Source organism: Ips typographus, linkage group LG3 (assembly GCF_016097725.1).
Source record: "Ips typographus isolate SLU linkage group LG3, UJ_Ityp_2.0, whole genome shotgun sequence".
In the NCBI taxonomy this organism is placed as follows: domain Eukaryota; kingdom Metazoa; phylum Arthropoda; class Insecta; order Coleoptera; family Curculionidae; genus Ips; species Ips typographus.
In genome coordinates, this window is record NC_138424.1 from 11,185,037 (window position 1) to 11,207,922 (window position 22,886).

The 22,886-nt window shown below is 32.1% G+C and overlaps 1 protein-coding gene across 4 annotated transcripts in view; it reads right to left on the bottom strand.

Annotated features, from left to right (window-relative positions):
* Nucleotides 1–21,646, bottom strand: part of bi (T-box transcription factor bifid) — a 104,211-nt gene extending 82,565 nt beyond the window's left edge. The window contains exons 1-3 of one of the 4 annotated variants that reach the window (XM_081974647.1): nt 21,171–21,646; nt 15,892–16,307; nt 15,552–15,712 (exon numbers count right to left, since the gene is read on the bottom strand). In XM_081974647.1, coding sequence (XP_081830773.1) covers nt 15,552–15,712; nt 15,892–16,200 — 470 coding nt within the window. In that variant the 5' untranslated portion in view covers nt 16,201–16,307; nt 21,171–21,646. The remainder of the gene's footprint in view (nt 1–15,551; nt 15,713–15,891; nt 16,308–21,170) is intronic. The other 3 variants (XM_081974646.1, XM_081974649.1, XM_081974648.1) reach the window with 3 other exon arrangements.
* Between the last annotated feature and the right edge of the window lie 1,240 nt (nt 21,647–22,886).

The following is a 22,886-nucleotide window of genomic DNA, read 5'->3' on the forward strand; positions in this document are numbered from 1 at the left end:
TATAAAACTTTGTAGTCTACTTCAGATAATTCTTGTCTACTAAAGGTGCAGTAAATATAATGATAGATATATTATTTATTCGAGCAAAACACGCTGGAGAAAATTTACAAGCTAATTATGCTGTTTCCAAAAAATTCCCCGTGTTCCTGCCACTCAATAAAAATTCCTGCTCAACCATGCCTATCTATATTACTTATACAAAAGAAGCTTCCAACTTATCTAACCCCGGGCGCATTTTTACAACCAATTTGAGCATATTTTTCGGGGAAACACGCATCAAACTGTCGAAAATGAAACGCGTTGCCCCCTAAATTGCAGGTATTTTTGATACCGAGCAGGGAAATTACATATCGCCCTCCACACTTCTTTATCTCCACCGAGTGGAAAAGGAATATCGATTCGCGTTTCCTTAATTTCGGTCTGAAGTCACCTGGACGGGGCTCAAAGAGAGTCCTAATCATCCTTCAGGCTCGATATGGAGATGACCCTTTAAATTTCAAGTGCGGCCCCCAACTTAAAGGCGGAGGAGCGTTTGCCCGTAAACGATCGCAGTTTCCCCAGTTTCCATTTCCTTCGCATATTTCCCAAAGGTCTTATGCCGGTACGGTTTCTAAAGATGGGTTTACACGACTGCGATGATAACGATATTGGGCAGAGATTTTTGATCATGTTTTTTTCTGTTTCTGGTGCAAAAAAACTAAAAGTATTATGATTTGGGGAAATTTATACGAGAGAACATCCCTAACACAGAACACTTTATTAAGAATGATAAATCGTGAAACCAATTTAAAATGGTAAATCAAAAAATGATGAAAGTACTACTTTTATAACAAGGCATTAAACGTTCTTTTTTTAAAAATGTATTTTTTCTACTCTCAATAATAGTAATCTATTAAACCCACCTTTCAGATATATTTGTCTAATTTTAATTTTTTAGATCGTTCTTATAATTTTACTAGACTTTTTCTTATTTATTTGTCACATTCATAACAATTACCTTTCTAACACTCTGATACGTCACTGCATTTTACTAGTTTACTACTTAACCATTACTAAGTTGAACCACCGTGTATACTAGTATTTTATGCAAAAATTCAAACAGATTTTGTATTTTAAAAGGATGGGTGATTTGGTATTCTTATCAGAATAACAGGAATTCAGACTGCTCAAAAAAAATAAATGGTATCCATCAAGACATAAAATACCTTTACGTCAGTGAATACAGGATGTCAGTAGAACCACGTTCAATATCTTGATTGCACTGACAATGGATTTATTATATTTTAATTAATTACAACGTTTCAGTCGGCGTTAATTATTTAAATCGTCTGGCTTATATGAAGGACGAAAAAAAAATGAAAATTGATAACATTCCAGTCCAACTGAACCTAATGTCTTTGTCGTGTCAATCTGTGGAAGAAATACTTTAATATGAGGTTTATAATAGTTTATCTTGCTTGGTGTCCCTGGAGCTGGGCACATAATTATTAACACCCAGTCATTGAACATTGAACTAAACAAAGATGGCCTTTGGTGAAAAACGTCTAATTTTTTTCCACTTAAGGGGGGGCTCAAACTCGTTTTGATAAAGCACTTAAATCCGTAATTATTATAAAATAACCGGTAGATCGCCTGATGTGTATAATTTCTCAATGAGTTCACCTGTCTTGAACGGAAAACGACGTTGTTCACTAACGAGTGTATCATTATAAAAACCTACAGAGTCGACCAGATCAATGGCAATCAAGTCTGGTCATCGGTACGGAACATTGCTGTTTTCTAATGCTGACTTAACCATCTATGCTCGGTTTTTTGTATCGATTGGAAATCATCCGCCATTTCAACACATTTATAAAATTTGCATACAAACGCGTGAAATTTGCAGAGTATAGTGAGGTCTTGAACTGGTCGACTGTACCTACCTCACTGCAAACGTGATAAAGACAAAATTATACCTTATGGCAATATGTTTTAAGTGTCTGCGAGACCACAACGCCGGGATGCCAACTCGTCACTGGAATACCTTTAGGGTCTCACTTGTTTACTACCACGGTGAGATGGCCGAAAATGTGGCAACGCCGTCTCCGATTATTGCCAGCTCATTACCGAAAAAAAACAACCAAGTATGATGGTCGGGTATTTGTTTTAGGGGGGAGTTTCACGACGCAACATATTATTATCTGTCTTTTTTTGCTGGTAAAGTCGAGACAACAGTCGCCCGTGTTAGCGCCTGTTGTTTCGGTCAGATACTCAGATAGTCGACTTTATGGGGGAGGGGGACGAATTAAGACCGGTCGAACACAAACCTGATTATATAAGCGATATTTTGTCGTGAGTAAACTTAAGTGGTCAACGATGAAACCTAATACACATTGCGACATTAATAACACTTCGCTGGGTGGTTCGGCAGCTTTTGAGTTTTCCTAGAATGTAGCTTTTTGAACATCCAGTGTAAAATTACATTTTTCGACTGGCAGAAATCAGAGTTTTGTCGAAGAAGAAGTTTGTAGCTGCCCAAAGAATATCCACTACTTCATATTATGACTACATATATGCAGGTATTCGGAAAATAGTGTTTTTTTCTTACGTACTGGAGTATTGCAGTGGATACTGCGATGTACTGATCATCCTGGAAAACCCCGTACTGAAGCTTTGAAAAACCGCGGACCACGGAATCCTGTTGAACAGAGAACGTATCACAGACTTTCGATACGCGGACGACACTGCAGTATTTGCCGACAGCCTAGTTGGCTTGCAAGACTTGATGAACAGGATAAACGGTGCTAGTGATCAATATGATATTAAGGGACATCCGAAATTGGCGATTGTTTATCAGAGGGAGCCCCGTAAAAAAGGTGTTCAAATTCACTTATTTGGGAACGATAATTAATGAGCAATGGGACCACTCTCAAGAGATTAAATGCAGAATAGAAGAAGCAAGACAATCCTTCAAACTGTCAAAACCTTTTAAAACCCACAATTTGAACCTAAACATCAAAGTTATGTTTTCTCGAAACTTTTCTATCGAGTAGAGTCGTGGACATTGACAGGGACAACCCAAATAAGAGCATTTGAAATATGAGTATACAGGAGAATTCTGAGAATCTCATGGGTGTACAATGTCTAATGAGTAATGAGGCTGACTAGACTCTAAATTTGAATATCTTGACTAAATCAGATCCAGGGAAAGGTATAGCAAGAGCGGAACCGGAAAGCGTAGTATTTACATGGCTGGAAAATTTAAGAACATAATTTTCCAAAACAACCACTGTGTTATTCAGAACAGAATGATCGCCAATATTCGGAAGAACACACCATTGCCAATTAATCCTAAAGGACGTATCATCTGCTTTCGGTCATATACAACTACCAAAATCTTTGCAGAATTTGACACTAAACACTTTGTTATTTTTTTGCAAAGTAGGTCAGTCGCTTGATTTAGGTCTGCTGGCCTTGGAGGTCTTAATTTACCATCCAAGTTTCATCCTGGTCATACCACTTTTGTCCCCTTTTGGTGTCCAATTATTTCTGTAGAATGATTTTTCCCAAAATCCCAAATTTTAAAACTACGCCTAAACTAACCAGCTATGAAACTGTAGCACTTTTTTAGCAACTTGTTATACTTCAGTTGTTATAAAATGTGATTAAAATGCAAAAAAAGTTATCTGGACAGTGTTGGTATTGCTTAAATGTATTAATTTGTGTAAATAATTTGTTAGCAACGACTTAATTATTTCCTCGGAAGCTTCGATTTAAATCAAATTTTGGAAACATTGGTGGTAACATAACAGTGGTAATATAAAGCGTATGTACATTTTAAAATTAGCCAAAACTATAGAGGATGTCGCAGAAAGGTGTATTTCGCCGAATTATTTTGGTGTATACACACGAGGTAATTCGAGGTATTATGACTATGAGACACTTTGCCAGTATTACCAGTATTTTGAGATATTACAAGGCATTACAAGGTATTACGATGCATTTTGAGGTATTTATAAGGCATCTCATAGAATTTTGAGGCATTGACTGTATATTTCAAAATGTTGTGCGATATTTTCATTGAAATTTTGAGCGAAATAAAGCCTAAATAAAGGAAATTTTGCGATATTTTAAGGAATACATTGTAGTAGACCAAGCAGTAGACAATATAGTGTGTATCAATATAACAAAATTGACCGCACATGTAATTATTATGATAAAATCTTTGTTACATGAAATTAAGTTGAAACAATATTCATTACAAATTATTATAATAATTTACCAACTTTTCAACATTTAAACTACATTTTTAAGGTCACGTGACTGTTTTTGACAGGTGTCAACTGGACTTTACAGTGTTGCAAGCTCTAAAATTGCATAATCAAAATCACGTGATGTGTCTCTTACAATTTCAGCTTTTACAACTATCTAAAATAGTCTAAATTTAGTTTACCAAGTTTTTAAAGTTTCAACCATATTTTAACGGTCACGTGATTAATTTTGACAGATATCAACTGGCCTTTACAGTGGTGCAAGCTCAGAACTGCATTATCAACGTCACGTGACGTGTACTTTGCAATTTAAGTTTTTACAACTGTACCAAATTTTATTTATCAATTTTCCAAAGTTTAAACTGCGTTTTGAAAGTCACTTGACTGTTTTTTGACAATGTCAACTAGTCTTTACAGTGTTGCAAGCTCAAAAATTTAATTATCAAAGTCACGTGACGTAGTTGTTACAATTTTACCACTGTCTAAATTTAAAATACTATGTATTTAATTTTTCAACTGTTTCTTTTAAATGATAGTTGTCTTTATTTGACACGTGCTAACTTGGTTTCTATGACAGTTAGAAGATTCGTTTAAACGTCAAAATATAACCTGTAATTTCGGACAACCGTACAGAAAATATTTTTGTTTGTTAGAATTTGAAAAAACAGTCACCTGACCTTAGAAAATCAATTTTAAGCTTTCGACGAAGGTCAAATCAAGTGTCAAAAATTTGGAAAAACCTTTACGTTGTCACCTAACCTAACCTAAAAACTGTCACATGACTATTAAAAAAATGAATTCCAAGCTTTTGGGTCTTCAAAATTTGAAAAAGCAATCAGGTAACCTGAGAAAATATTTTTTTTTTAATCATTAATCCTTATCAAGATCCTTGTCAAAATGTCATGTACAAATTGTAAAAGCAGACATGCTACTTAATTAATCTGACCTAAAAATTGCCACGTGACCAAAAAAAAAATTTTTTTATCATTGTCCCAATACTAGGGGCCTTATAACTAAATTTAAAAATGCCACAAATGTGTAGGTAAACAACGTATGGCTAAACATGTAGCAAACATGTATTTCAAGATAATATGGGGATTTTGGACAGTTTTAAGGCATTTTGAGCAATAATGAAGCATTGTGATGCCTTTTAAAGGCATTTCAAGGTATTTTGGTTGCAAAAAAAATTCTGTTGATGAACGAACAACACACGATTTTCGAAAAATATTCACTTTAAAAAATCCGTAAAGTCTATAATATTCATTCATTTTTTGTGCGGAAAATAATAGAAAGAGTATTCTCAACTTACATAGTATTCAAAATAGTAAACATTTTTCATCACATGTCCTTGATAAAAATCAGTTCACTCTTTTCAATGCATATCCACATTTTATTTGAAAAAGTTGTTGTAGTCGTCTTTTCACTATCGTATTTCCATTAAAATCAGTTGTATTCAATAGAAATCAAGTCAGTATAAAAGTTTTTAAACAGAAAATTAACTTTTGAAAAGCAAATAGAGCTTTTAGCAATGTTCAGCACTATCTAAAACGTCAACATTTTTTTAATTAATAAAAGACAAATCAAACTTTTACATGAGGAAACTGCATTGTTTGCTTATTCGAACCAGCCACCTGAAAATCAAACTTTAGCTTTACACAACTTTTTAATCACTCTCTTAATACCAGCTTTATTTAGCAATATTTCTCATTTAATGGCCAATAATCACATTTTTTTTGCTTAGATATTGTTATTACAACCTTGACAATATGTGTTATTAAACTTTCTTGTAAAGCTAATATGTATTTCAATCACTTGATACGAGTAGATAGATTGGACCTGCAAACCAAGTAACTTTGCTTAACTATGCAACTCTTACAAACCAAAAATACCAACTCCCAGCTTTATAATGTTAATTTCTACAGCTTCTTTTATCCCTTTATAAACTGGTCAAAGAGATTGAAGATACTTTTAATTGGTTTTATACAACTTTATTTTTCTGACATTAAAACAATGGAAAGATAATTACCGTCTATCCTCCTTAACCTGAGTATCTTAAATTGTCATTAGATGACATAATGATTATGTAGTATGTTCTGTAAAATTGATTATTATAACATATAACTAATTTGTACTACTTATTGACATAACTAGGTAATTAATTTAAGTGGCTTGTTAGAAATGCCGGAATTAGGTAAATTTAAATCTCCCATACAGTAAAATTAACGAACACGCCAATGCAAAACTGGCAGGGGAAAACAAAATAACCCACCCAACACCGCCGATTAATAACAATTAAACTCGATCGGGTTTGACTGAAAAAAAAGGCCTAATGAGGCAGGATTGCAAATTTTCTGCAAAAAAAATCGGCTTCTTTGATACCCCACAGAGAAATTAATACAGTTAGATAAGTGCACATGTTATTATACAAACACACATATCCGTTTCGATTAGGTATTTATGCAAATCGGTTGTCATTTCGAACATAAGTACGAATTTGTTTTTAGACAACCGATACATGTTTATAAATAGTGGCTTAATCGAGGGATATTTGTTTGTTAGTTGGTCTTCTGCTTGGAAATTTGTCAATGCGTTTCCAACTCAGACTGACATTGCGTGAGGAAAAGTAATTAAACTAATGAGCAGCGGCCAGTATTCTGTTGTGTTACGAATGTGCATGTAATACATATTCCATGCATATTTTCCATTCTTAATGGAATATTCTCATACATCTTATGTTTTTATTTCGACCAGTGTTAAATCGGGTTTTTGATGTTCAGAATAATATTTTTCAATTATCATTAAAACAGTTTTGACCAAATTGATTCTAAAGGTCTTTTGCAATTAAAGAAAATTTTTACACGGTTTATTAGTTTTGTAGAAGTTACTGCCAGTTTTTAGGAGATTTTTAGCAGTATTTAGGCATTTCTGGCAATTCCAAAATTATTTTCAATGTCTTTTCTTGGAACTTGAAACATTTAGGACACGTAGAGGCCTGTGGTAGGTAGGAGGTTTTTAGTAGTATTGAAACATTTCTGCATAATTTTTTGTACACCAAAATGCCTTTTTGCATACAAAATACCTTGAAATGCCTTTAAAATACCTCACAATGCTTTATAATTGCTCAAAATGCCTCATAGTAATAATGCCTTAAAACTGCCTAAAATGCCTCATAATAACTTGAAATACCTCGAAATGCCTTTAAATTATTTAAATTGCCTCAGAATGCCTTCAAATGTTTACCTACACATTTGTGGCATTTATAAATTTAGTTATAACTAAGGTCCCTGGTATTGGAACAATGATAAACCTTGATGAAATACACCCTTGAAAATGTGTTTTGGTCACGTGGCAGTTTTTAGATCAGAGTAATAAAGTAGCATGTCTGCTTTTACATTAATGATTCGAAAAAAAATGACTTTCTCAAGTTACCTGATTGCTTTTCCAAATTTTGAAGACCCAAAAGCTTAAAATTCATTTTTTTAAAAGTCACGTGACAGTTTTTAGGTTAGGCTAGGTCACAACGTAAAGCTTTTTCCAAATTTTTGACACTTGATTTGACGTTGTGCCGAAAGCTTAAAATTGATTTTCTAAGGTCAGGTGACTGTTTTTTAAAATTCTAACAAACAAAAATATTTTTTGTACGGTTGTCTGAAATTACGGGTTATATTTTGACGTTTAAACGAATCTTCTAACTGTCATAGTAACCGAGTTAGCACGTGTCAAATAAATACACCTATCATTTAAAAGAAAGAGTTGAAAAATTAAATATACAGTATTTTAAATTTAGACAGTGATAAAATTTTAACAACTACGTCACGTGACTTTGATAATTCAATTTTTGAGCTTGCAACACTGTAGAGACTAGTTGACATAGTCAAAAGCAGTCACGTGACCTTCAAAACGCAATTTAAACTTTGGAAAATTGATAAATAAAATTTGGTCAGTTGTAAAAACTTAAATTGCAAAATACACGTCACGTGACTTGGATAATTCAATTTTTGAGCTTGCAACACTGTAAAGACCAGTTGACATTGTCAAAAACAGTCGCGTGACCTTCAAAACGCAATTTAAACTTTGGAAAATATATACATAAAATTTGGACGGTTATAAAAACTTAAATTGCAAAATACACGTCACGTGACTTGGATAATTCAATTTTTCGAGCTTGCAACACTGTAAAGACTAGTTGACATTGTCAAAAACTACTAATAATTTGTAATGAATATTGTTTCAACTTAATATCATGTAACTAAGATTTTACCATAATAATTACATGCACAGTCAATTTTTTTTATATTAATACACTATATTGGTTACTTCTAGGTCTACGACAATGTATTCCTTAAAATGTATTAGCAAAATTTTCTTTATTTAGACTTTATTTTGCTCAAAATTTCAATGAAAATATCGCAAACCATTTTGAAATATACAGTCAAAGCCTCGAAATAGTACCTTAATAATTATAAATACCTTAAAAATACCTCGTAATACTTTGTAATGTCTTGTAATACCTGAAAATGCTGGTAATACTGCCTCAAGTGTCTCATAATACCTCGAATTACCTCGATTGTGTACACCAAAATACTTCACCGATCTACCCCTCGCATTTTAAAAGCCTTTGGCAATCCTGAAAATGTTGGGACATTTGTAGTGGCAACTTTTGGGGTTTTGGAAGGTTTTTGGTGGAATTTATTGGCCACTGGCTAATCCACAATGATCTGGATCATTTAAGACACTTGAACTTTCTATGGGACATTTGCAGCTTTTCTGCGTCGCTATAATGGTAAAGAAAAAACGAGGAAGGTTCCAAACTGTCATATTTTTAAAATCACTCTGTAGCTCAGACAGCTGTAGAATTGCTCTATTGTTATTTCCAAAAAATTCTGGCACACCTTTGCTACTTTTGGAGATACCCCGTAAAACCATCGAGTTTGAAACACTACATTATCTAACTTATTTTTACGTATGTAGTTCAGTGATTCGTGAGTAGTTCAACTACTTCTAGTAAATGGTTCCACTACTTTTTCTTTTTCTTCCTACCAGTTTTAGAGTATTTGCTAATTGTATTTCAATTACTTTTTTTGAATAATTGCGAGTGCTCATCACAATATTTTTCAATTACGATTTCAATTATTACTAGAACATGTTTATGATTCATGTATGTAGTGTATGAATGCGAGTTGTTCTGGTTAACACACGAATTAATTCCGTACCGAAATTAAGTTGGCTTAATTGAATGGGGCCGGGCAGTAATAACAAATTACCGAGATCCTGCGGGTAGCAGGCCATGTAATATAATCGATTCAGAAAATCCCGGTCGTTTTTTCTTCAGAGCCGGTCAGGTAATTAACGTCTGGACTTAATAGTCCTCGACATCCCGAAGATTCCTTTTCCGAAACCTTCCAAGGTCAAATTAGAGAGCGAGAATGCTCGCCCCGACTGTACCTGCATTCAGGCCGCCATAGTCGGGACTTTTGCCCCCGATTGTAGCATTAAGCATATAGAAAGGGTGGCAATAATTAGCCCTCTCCTGTGCCTAAGTTCCGAACATTTCCCTCGTCTTTTCACAGGGGGTTAAATCTCTTAAAACATCCCTCGCGAGGTTTTTTCGCGATGCGACGGGGGCTTTTTTTCCCGTCGACGAACCAGTTTTATGATTAGGCGGTTGATTGAAAATCAACACTTTAAAGTTCTTGCATGAGTTTGGTTTTCATAAATTGAGACCCTGTAATATAATCAATTTACAAATATACTGAAAATGCTCAAATTTTTAGTAAAAACAAAAAAGAAATATATTAACAAACACTTTAAACTTATGGCAGCATTTTAATTGTACAAAATCTTATTCAGAATTTATCGATTTTCTTTACAGGCCAACTCATTGCAGATCAGAATCTAACCTAACCTTATTATAAACGGATAATTGTGTCGCAATGTTGTCACTGTTTTTTGATATATTATACTTCATCTACTCGGTGTATTGAAAATTGCGCCTAAGCTCTTCATTACGTTGTTGAGAAATGGAAAAAAAATTAACTTTTTTCTTGTCTTTGGAAGATTTGTTCACCTTTCTTAACAGAAACTAGACTTTCATCATGTCAGTGTGAAAGAACAACAAACCATTAAAAATGTATTCTAAAAACTTATTTACAGCTAAAATAGCCTCTAATACTAAGTATGTACCAGGGCAATTAATGTATTCTTTTATTTACCTAAATAAATTCAAATAAACCTCATCTAATTATGTCTCATGTCTCGCACTTTTCTAACCGATAATTTTTTGTACATCAAAATGCCTTTTTGCATACAAAATACCTTGAAATGTCTTTAAAATACCTCACAATGCTTCTATTATTGCTCAAAATGGCTCATAGTTATAATGCTTTAAAACTGCCTAAAATGCCTCAAACTGCCTTGAAATACCTCAGGATACCTTCAAATGTTTACACGTTTGTGGCATTCTTAAATTTAGTTATAAGTCCCCTGGTATTGAGAAATGATAAATCTTGATGAAATATTCCCTTGAAAATAATTTTTCTATGGTCACGTGACGTAGCATGCCTGCTTTTACAATTTGTACTTAACTTTTGACTTGTCAAAATGTCATAAGGATTAATAATTCAATAAAAATGACTTCCTCAGGTTACGTGACTGTTTGTCCAAATTTTAAAGACCCAAAAGCTTAAAATTGATTTTTTTAAAGATCCCATCACAGTTTTTAGGTTAGATTAGGTGACAACGTAAAAGTTTTACCAAATTTTTGACACTTGATTTGACATTATGCCAAAAGCTTCAAATTGATTTTCTAAGGTCAGGTGACCGTTTTTCCAAATTCTGATAAACAAAAAATATTTTTTGTACGGTTGGCCTGAAATTACGGTTTATATTTTGACGTTTAACCTTCTAACTGCCATAGTAATCAAGTTAGCACGTGTCAAATAAAGACACTTATCATTTAAAAGAAACAGTTGAAAAATTGGTATTTAAATTTAGACAGTAGTAAAAGTATGAGAACTAGGTCACGTGACTTGATAATTCAATTTTTGAGCTTGCAACATTGTAAAGGCCAGTTGACATTGTCAAAAACAGTGACGTGAACTTCAAAACGCAGTTTAATCTTTGAAAAATGGTAAATTAATTTTAACAGTTGTTAAAACTTAAATTGCAAAATACACGTTACGTGACGTTGAAAATGAAATTATGCATTATCTTGCAACACTGTAAAGGCCAGTTGACATCGGTCAAAATTACGTGACCTTTAAAATGTGATTTAATATTTAAATTTTTGGTAAATTAAATTTAAGCTATTTTAGACAGTTGTAAAAGCTAAAATTGCAAAAGACACATCACGTGACCTTGATTATGCCATTTTAGAGCTGGCAACACTGTTCAAGCCACTCAAAAACACTCACGTGACATTAAAATGTAATTTAAATGTTGATCATATGGTAAATTAAATTTAGACAGTTGTAACCGCTGAAATTGTAAAATACACGTTACGTGACGTTAATAATACAATTTTGAACTTGCATCACTGTAAAAGCCAGTTGACACCTGTCATGTGACCTTAAAAATGTAGTTTAAATGTTGAAAAATTGGTAAATTTTTATAATAATTTGTAATGAATATTGCTTCAACTCAATATCATGTAACAAAGATTTTACAACTTTTCTCACACCGTACAGAAGAGCACCATTTTCAACACACCCTGTATGAATATATCTAAATATAACCAATAATTGAATAAAGTTAAAGTTTTGTACTGCTACTCATTTGTTTAGGGTCGTAATCAATTTTAAAGATTATTGTGGTCACGTGACAGTTCTTAAAATTTTTGCATTTTTTGCATTTTGCAATCTGAGCGGTCACATGACTTTTTTTAATTATTTAAAGATTTCGTTGCCGTCACGTGACTTATTTTTTTTGTAAGATTTTAAAACTTGAAATGATGGGACTCTCAAAATGTTCTGACACATTTAACAGACAAAAAGGCGATGTAACCACCAAACAGATTGACTTCATTAAGTAACTATATCTTCTTTTTTAGTCCTTGTGTTTTAAATTTAGAGCTCATTAGCTACATTGTTAAAAACCTTCTTGCCAAATTTGACAAAAATATCTTCAAGAGCAGTTAAGTATAATTTGAAATTTTACGTAAAATTTTGTACCATCTTTCATACAAGATCATGGAACCAACAACAAAATGCCAAAAAACATACACTAATGTGGCTGATCTGAAATTAATCTCAAAGAATCTGCAGTTTTCAAAAGAATTTATATTTTTTTATACAAAAGTAAGACAAAATTATTGATTCTTCGGCCTTTGATCAATAACAGGGTCACCCAGGATTGCCTCCACAATATGGAATTATTAAACTCTCATACAACATCAGGATAGCTTGAAAAAGCAGAAAACCATTATTATTCACACGTAAAGTCTGTTATTTCTATGGGTTTTTGGTCTATAAAGAGTGCTCTAAAATTAGCTTACAATAATAATCCAATTGCTTATACCTAGTCCACATTAAAACGACAAAAAGTTTGTAGATAGATTTAGGTTAGGTAGGTTATTCCTATGATTACAAAAATCTAGAGAGTATTGAGTTTTGCCTGGGTGGTTTCACTACTTACACAGACACATGTCATCTGATTTTGTCCTGGATTTTACTCAGAAAACGCACTCAAAACAATGTTGTTTTGTCATTCAAAATTGATAAACTTTAATTTGAGCCAATGGTATTAGAGTGCAATTTTTAGAAACCAACGGGATTAGTTTAAACTCAGCGTCAGAGTTCTTTAAAAATGAAGAAAAAATATTTTTTTCATTTACAGTTCCTGTGATAACGTTTTTAGGTGGTGTTAATGTTCATTGTTCGTGACTAATTTTCTATAATAATTAAAAATTACATGGGCGTTAATTACTGGTTAATCTAATCACGTTATTTGTTCTCGTGTGTTCTTGTCAAAGTTTTGGTTGAAATGTTAAAATACTACTAAGGCATAAATAATATGCAATGGAATATTTAAGTTTTCTGTCTTCAAGTCTTCAAACCTGTTATTTTGACAATATTCAATTTATGACTAAACCTATATGTTTTGTATGCGGTTTTTTTACATGTGTCTTAATGAAATATCTTTTTGGATGTATGTACAGTGGACTGTTTAATTAATTATCTTAGACTAATTTTGAAACACCCTATATTACTGAGTCAGTTAAAATTGTTCAACATACAATAACGTGATATAGTGATACAGAATAATTCAGTTAAAACTATAAAAAAACAGGAAACATTTATGTAACTTCAGCAGGATGACACACCTTTCAATTGTGACAAAGATTGTGTAGCTAAGTTTAAACACACATTAAATAATATACAGTTAATTCAGTGAACAAATTTGTGAATTGCAGAAAATCATTATACATTCTTCTTTAAGTTCCATTGCTTTATATAGTTTTGTTAACTAGAATTAGTTATTGTTTTAGAACATTTATGGTTTCTTCTCTTTTGTTAGCATATTGCTTGATGGTGAGCTTAAGTTAAAACATTTCTTGGCATCTGCTAGACTATTTAGAGTTGTTTCAAAAGTGCAAATTGGAAAAAAGCAGATAATTATAGCCGTTATAATGTAGAATATTGATGTTCTATTGCAGAATGTTTTGTAATGCTTTAGAATGAATGTTCTATACAGTTTTAAGTAGGATTAATGTATGTTTTAAGTTTACGAGTATTAATGTAATTCTGTTAGATTGAACTACTTTTTTAAGGTCAAAAACCCTAAATCTGTGCTGCTAATTTGACTGAAAATTCAGTCCTTAGAATACGGCTTCTTTTAATTCCTAAATCCTTCACAAGTTTTTTTTCCTTCAAGAGTTTTAAATGTGAAAAAATTGTATCTCAACTAATGTAAAGTGTCTGAAGTTAGTTAATTTCCACAGAGCTTTTAATTATTGCTGAAACATATTTTATAGAAAATTCTAGCAACTGCAAAGAATAATACAATATTTTTTTTTTTTTAAACATTTTTATAAACAAATAAATTATCAGGGTATTCCAAAAAAGTAACTTCTAGCTTTAATTTGTAAATGGCTACATTTGAGCAGCCTTCAACTTGAACAAATTATTATGGCTTATTTAAGTTATTTCGCAAAGCAGTAGAGACTAATTTAGTTCAAATGCTTGTTCTAAAGTACGGAAATCTTAAATTTGCTACCAAGTAACATTAATTATTAACTGAAAATTATTCTAGAATTGCCCACTGCGGCCCATTATTGAATTTTCAGGTTAGTAAGTCTAAAACAATATTCAAAGTAAAATAAAACAGTGGCCAATTTAAGTTACATACAAATCTTGTACTAAAAACACAACCTTTGAATGCTAAAGCATAGTAAATACATTCATAAATTGTTAATAACACCATTAGATTGTACTTTACGAAATAATTGTTTTCTAATTGCTAACTAAATTTAGGAAAAATTCACACGCAAATAAAATTACATATAAACAAATAAATAGAATATTTAGATTTTGTAGTAGTAGTTACAGTACAACTACAGCTAAGTGAAGGTCCAAATGAACAATTTCATAAATATTACTCGAAATTTATGATTTTTCTGAATAAATTTTTTTCAAGCATTTTGAAATCAATTAAGGATCTTAGAAATAGTTAAAGAACACGAAAATTTGTCTCTTATTCTTGAAGATTCACTAATAAATGTGAAATTATCATTTTAGTAGTAAAATACTTATTTCTGAAACAATAATAAAACTCAATCATTCATAAAATTGGATAATAAATAGATATAAGCAGTAAACAAACATGGAATCATTTTTATTTTTCCAGACCACAGATAATTGTGGCCGATAAACGCGAGGATAAATAATAAAATCGCCATTACAAAAGACGAATTAAATAGTCGTTTAATTTATGTCAATATTCTGGGGTATTACGCCGAAAAATTGTATTACCCAAATTGAAAAGTAATGTTTTGTGTTTTTACTTATTTCTAATGGCTTATTAATGACATCGTTTCCAACCTGAAAGCTTTTACTTTTTTCCGTTGGATTCACTTTTTTTCCAGCTGATATTGCTTGTAGTTTCACTTAAAGTGATAGCTGGCTGCCCCGTTCGACTACATCAACCTTTAGCTAATAATTGCCCGATAAATAATCGAGGTAGCGTTTTTATGCCCCGAACAAACATGGAGCATTGATGCAACTAATCGAGTAACAACCCGAAAAAAAAACGAGTAAAGTGCAAATTGCATCATCGTAAATTAGTGGATAATTTTATTGAACCTACCTTCCGCTTTTAGTTATCACCATCTCGGTGCCCAGCTTGTGGAATTTTTCCCATAAGTCTTTGCCTTCTAGGGTGACTTTGGGGTCGTCTACGACCCCATCGTCTTCGGGTTGGATTGCACGTAGGGGTCTTACCATAGCCGAGTGGTGATTATGAACAGCCTTAAATTAAAAAATTGAATGTACTATAAATGTTAAAAACTTGGTGTGAAGTTGTCCATAAATTGTCTTCAAATAAATGTAAATCAATGTGGCTTTATGGCTGGTAGTTTATGGATAACTTCACAGAATTGGTTTTCAAAATTAGTTAAAAAAAAAACACTATTTACAATAAAACTTACTTGTAACAAAACGTCTTCGGCAGTAGTATAGGGATGTCCAGGAAGCGCGTGATGCGGATGAGGTATTTTGGGTATTAAAGTTCCTGGATAACAACCGTGAGGTCCTGCGGCGGCTTGTTGGGCCAACAGGGAGGGAAAAAAGGCTCCCGCCCCCGGCCCCGTTGGGGATGTGTTGGAGGGCGAGTTGTTGTTGGCGGCCGTGAGCAAAGACGAAACACTGAAGTCCGTTTGACGTGGCAACTGGAGGAATGGATGGTAGGCCATTTTCTTCACGGCTTCTGGAGTGTCCAGCGCACTTTCGAAACGCATCGGGACCGTGATTTAGCGGTAGAGCTGGTCCACCGCTTCGTTCCAACCATAAAAATTGAGTTTCCCAGTGGTGGTAGTTGTTGGTTCGGTTGTCGCTTTATACGGCCCTGTAATCAATAGAAATTTGGTTCTTTATCATTCCGATCAAAGCTCCATATTGTAAAAATGGAAGTAAATCATTTTGAGATCATAAGACTTTCTTATTACACAATTAAGGGAAACTTTTGATAAAATTGTCATTCAGCTTACTGCTTGAAATTACTTCTTGTAGATGTTAGTTAGTTTATCATATTAGGAATTGCTCAGAGGCATGTTAGGAAAAAGGTTAAACTAATTTTAGTTAGGGTCAGATTAGCAAATAAGTGTTTTGAATGTGACATTTGCCTCGTTATTTGTCATATTCAAAGGATTTACCATATAACTTTGATTTTTGACTGACAGAAGATATCTAATATTTTATTATCAAATGTAAGATGTAATATAAGATGAATTATCAAAACATCTCTGGCTTCAAATTTTCTGATGTTTAGGCAAGTGTATGTGATCAAGCTACAAACTGCATACTAGTAACAAGTAATAACTTAATAGAGGTCTGTTTTTCTTGGATAGTTTTACAATGGAACAATCATTTGTAAAATGTTGTAAGTTAAATACATTTCTTAGAAACACTTCGTACCTATCTTTACACTGAGCTAGAAGATCAGAATAGTCTAAATTTTAAAACCTTAATGTGAATTAAAAATAAATTCTTATGTTATGTTACTAATTATTGCCAGGATTTAGATGCTTCTGGTCAAATTATTTAATGTTTACAAGGTTGGCAGACTTTTAAAAAAACTCAAATCATATCAGGGACTGATGTAGAGAAAAACAATTTTATATTGCTCTCCATTTTAAACAAATATAACATCATTTTATCTAGTGTACAACATTATAACAATACTAAATGGAAAATACGAAAGACCAGAATGCAATGCTGTTATTTTGAATCAACTCTCTTTGCACCATCCTCCGTATTTGGAACATGTTGTATAGTATGTTATGTTATAGTACTAATAATCTTAACTTCTTTTAAAAATCACAATAGACAATAGATTTTGTTTTTGTTTAAGATGTCTTTTTAACAACTAGATATTAATTAATTTATTAGAGCAATCTAAAAAAATTGTAAGAACTCATCTTACTACAGAAAAATTATTGCTTATTGACAGATATTTCAAATAAAACTCATATTTTTTGCAAGGTATTTTAAAATGAAATTCCATCTGTTTGAAAAATCATAAATCATGCACCAAAAAACCATAAATGTGACAATTTGTTACCTAATTGTTAAAGAAATATAGTATTTTTGAGAATGTGATCATTCCTCAGAGGTTAGTATCACAATTTATGATTTTATTATAATATCGTGTATAAATTGCATTCATAGTCTTTGAGGCAATTTTTTGCTGACAAATATTAAATCTTATTTTGTTATTTTTACAATAGGAAAAATAGATTTCTTAAAGTTTCCTTTCCTTACATGTATCGTTACTGAAAATATTCTATCTTTGTTAATTTGATCGAAGGTAAAACTCTCAATAATAATTGACTAGTGTTACATATTTCTAAGTATTAAGCTACTACTTTAAATTTTGATTAAAGTTTTCTGGTGCAAGTGTAAAGTAGAGGTTTGACAACATCCCGTCATTTCAACTTTGGCTTGTTATTAGTGCAAAAAAAGTAAGTAAAATAGGTACAAGTAAAATGTTAATACTTAGTATATAGTAAATAAACAGCTTGTAGGCTGTTGTGGTTTTGTTAACGTGCCACATTTTTCACAACTAAACAGTTATATCAAGTATTGTAAATAATAAAATATACTATTAATAAAAAGTAGAATCGGTATTCTTTTTCATTAATATACCTGTTATTTACTGACATATCGTCGTCTTATTATCAAAATGACTTTTATAACTCCTAAATCTTTCGACAACTAAAATTAAATTTTTTTTCTTAATACCTTTTACTGCATTAACTAAATTATGAATGTAACATATAATGTATCAGCGCACACGTTCCTCGTCAATTCGTTCGTTTCCTGTCAATTCTTGTCAAAATGATATAAGAGTTTTTGATAGTGCGGCAACGATATGTCAATAAGTGGACTACAATCATTATACGTTCTTATTTAGCGGTTAAGAGTTTAAAGAGTAGGTTTCTACAGTGTTGCTAGTGGGTTCATTACTGAATAACAATTGTTTTTAATGATTGACAAACTATGTCAATATTTGTGTATGACTTGTATTAACTCCGTTAAACTGTTATTGGTATGTCAATTTAAAAATCCGCCAAAACAATATTTCTCCATTTTAGAATAGTTTTATAAGAAGATTTTCGAGGATTTTGCGTGACAATATTCAATGCAATACAGGCTATACAAACTCAATATTGTATAATCTGTGTGTGTATTTTTGTGTAATACTTTAATTTGTTCTGTTTACCAACCTTTACTAAAACGTTTGTCACTGTCAATCAAAATAGTAAACTCAGTTATGTTGGTGATGATCGAAGTCTTTATTATACCTAGTAATGACTGAGATAGATAGTTTCATAAATAGGTTTTAATGTCTTTTTACTTCTACATTTTCACTAAAACCTCCACACTAATTATACAACTTGAATCTACTACTGCGTACCTACGTATACTAGATGAATGCGTAGATACTATATAAAACTGGGTCGTTTAGACAGTTTAATACATTAAAATAAATACCTACTTACTATTACAGGGAAAAGTATTTGAACATTTATTTGAATTTAAATAATAAAACTATTTAAACAAGCAAGTAACTCTACTTTAAAAATTGTAATTTTTGAAACACCTTTTATTTACTCAACAATAATTTCTTAATCAGTGTCTTTTACACTGTAATGTATAACCAGACATTTAACCAACAATAACCAGATAAAATAAAACAAATTTCCGTTTTTAGTTTTTATAAACAATGCGCAAAGAAAGAAAAGCCCAGTAGTAAAAACTAAAAGACGTTTCTGCCGTAATTGACTGTTGATATTCCGGAGATATCCATTAATTAATTAGCATCAAACGTAGGATTTCTTTGAATTGAGATGAAATTCTACATTTTCGGTGACAGTTTTGGATACAGTTTATTAAGTTTTATCACAAATATCTGTTCTAGGCAATATATTTATTATTTATATTAGTAGATTTCAGATGGTTGCAATTTACGACGTCGCGTCGCGTCGATTGTAATTATTTTCAAAATTTGTTTTTTGGTGTTTTGGTTATTGTAAAATAGTATTTACGGTGATTTTCAAATATACAAATTTTAAATCTGAAAATACTGTACGTCAAGTGATAGGCATAATACACATTTTTTGAACAGACTAGTTTTATTCTTGATTTCTCTGATTAAAATTGCTTATATTCGGTGCGGTTTGGTGTAATAAAGAAATATTATTAGACTGTTTTCAAACAAAATTTAAATGTTAGATAACTACTTCCAAAATATCGGTGCAGCATTTGCTACCTGATTATCCAACAATTATAAATAATATTTACTTTGTAGAGAGTCATGTCAATGTGAGTTTTTGGTTATTATCTGTTTTTGGTAGTTTTTTTTAGGCTCGATTTGAAGTGATTAATTTAGCACTTTATAGATAATAAGATCTCTAAAATTAATCTAAACTTAAATAATCCTTTAGGCTAATAGTGGCTAGTTTTTTAATAAAAGTGAGTGGCATTTTTCTTTCAATTGTGTACCTATTTTAAAAATTAAAATCATAGATTTTCCACTCATTATTACCAAACTGATAGAAAACTGTAATACATAAATATTTGGCAATTTAAAACATATAATTGCAAAACGAAGGCAACTTATATAATAAACTTAGTGTCAATATGTGAAACATGCTCACTAATTTGTTAACAATTTAGATAAAATAAATGATAAATGTTATTAACATTTTTTTATGGCGGCTTTAACAAGGTTGAAACATCGACACATGTTGCAATAAATAAAAAGGTGTAAAAATTAATAAGTTTTGTTTTCGGTAAGGGAGTATTATTTTAAGTAATTATAGTTTATAGAAAAATTGAGAAAATTTTAAATATTAGTTCTAGAAAGAATTGCAAATTAGATGATTATGGGAATGGTTGCTTGTTGATCAATTATTTTTTGACCTAATTTGTATGTTTCTCGCTTTTTGTTTTTCTAGATAAGCAAATTTAATAACTTACATCCACAGACTTCCTTAGAAACTTTTTCATACTATTTTTTATCTAATTTTGTTGCTATTAGTCTTGAACATTATTTACTAGCGCTTTATTCAGTTATTTGCAACTAAAATTAGCTTAAAATCCAGTCATTTACTTGAATTTTGAATAACAGAAATGTTCATAGACTGTAGTGCATAAGTGACGTTAAGCGACGGATAAAGGTAGGGAGTTTTAAACTTCTAAACTGTATGCTACTAAAATTGCTATTTTAACAATGTTCTGTTAAATTTTTGTTTGTATTAAACATTTTAAGCAATCTAGACTTAGAACATTAAACGTAATTCGGGCTAAACATGTTGTGTTGATGAAAACTTTTAATTTTAGTGGTTTACTAATAACTGGTTGATTACCAGTAGGTTAACCTCCGGTTAATCCTAGTGAATTTCTCTACTTTTTTTCGATAAAATGCTTTTATTATCGAGAGCTTTTGCTCTATTTTTTGAGCATTTTTTTGCTCGATTCACTCTTCCTGCTTAACTCTTGGAATTAGATTTGTTTCAAGTGAATTTTGAACCGTTCCTTATTAATGCTCTAACGAGCAAAAACTTGAGTCACTGTAGTGTCTCTATTATGAAGCTCTGGATATGACACTCATTTTTTTTTTTTTTAATCTAGTTTAGATATGAATTTTAACATTTTTGTGTGTTGTTTTTTTGTATTAGTGATTATCGTGGGTGGTAAAACTTACACGAAAATTGCGAAGCCCCTGAACACTAAACACGGATCAAACACCAACAGAAAGCATGTCCCTTAAAACACGAGCACAACAGGAAATCCGCACCAGATCGAGGAAAATTGGCACAGACACACGAAACGGGGAAAACTGAATTTTCGCGTCGCGTTTTCTCGAACCAATCACAGTCAATAATAGAAAAGCACAGGTCCAGTAACGGCCAGAATTTCCGCGCGTAACTTCGCACCTAACCGTATAACGAACAACGGACAACTATAGTCTAGAACCCGCAAAGCCAACACTTAGCGGCGTTAATGATCCCGACGCTTTCCGATTGGTCGACGAGTTGACACCGACGCGCCGCGACCAATAGGATGGCGACAATTCCCCCACTCTTTTCACACTTTTGGGTGGGTTGGTGCGTCGGGGTTAGGCCTCGGGGGGTGTGGCTTGCGACGCCTTCGTCTGTTTGTCTCTGTCTGATGAGGCCGGGGACATTTTTAGTCTTTTTGATGGTGTCTGCAAAAGAAAATAGAAGGGTTTAGGGGGTTGCTTTTTTGCGCCGAGGGTTGTAGGGGGGTGCGCGGGGGCGGACGCCCAGGAGACGCCGTAGGTGTGCGCCAGAGGTGGTGGATCGGAAATTTTGGTGGACGCGCCTCAATGCGACGGATCCCGTTATATATATGATTGAAATCAACAAAAATTATCAAATTGTAAGAAAAAATATTTTTTTGGTTAGGAATGTAAAATATGGTCTGTTTACAATATTTTTGGTGCTACCATAACCATGAAATTTGTGTCTTAAACTAAATTTCTTCCTTAGTAACCTGATTTTGGCATAATTATTATATTATTTATTATCCCTTCTCTCTTATATTATTTATTAACTCTTCTTTTATTTTTATTTACTTTATTTTGCTGCTGTCAACGGGCTGTCGATGTTAGTGTTCTTCAGTCAAGCATTTATTTTGGTTAAAATGTTTACTGTTTTTTCTCTTTTGTGGATGAAAACTTAGTTAGCTTCGATAGACGGTTGTCCCCATACTATTTAAACTCGAAGAAGCCATTTTGGCTCTCTTTTGACTCGTGGCTCCTTTGGCTAGAGTTCGAAACAACTTAAATCACTCTTCGTTTAACTCATTGAGTGAGAATTTAAAAAGTGTTTTGCTTAAACGCTTTTTCTTTTCATTTTCTGATCAAGTGTCTGGTTTTTGGTGTTTTTTTTTAGTTTCAAATAATTTCTTGTGAAATAGGTACTAAGAAAAGGGATTTTTTGCTTTCTGTTACAACCACGAGGAATAAGACAAAATAAAAAATAAAAATAGAGCAATTTAACTATAACTAATCAACCTAACCTAACCTGACTTTCAAGCTGATGGTAATAATAGCAGTATGTATAATAGGCGGGCAATGTAATAAATTATCATAGACATATACACACACATACTTAAAAGTTAGGTTATAAGTTATACAGTAAAAATTATGTTAACATTACATTAAAGCAAAATGTAAATTTATTGAATTTTTACATAAAATTTTAGGTATCAAAAATTTTACTACGAGTTTAGGAAATAATTACATTAGACAAGGATTATTGGAATTAAATCTGTAAAAATCCGAACTGAATTTAGTAAAATTACTTACATCTGAAGTAAAATTTCGGTTTACTTGAATAACTGTAAATTAATTAGATAATGTAATTTGCCGTTGTGATTTTACATAGAGAAGGGT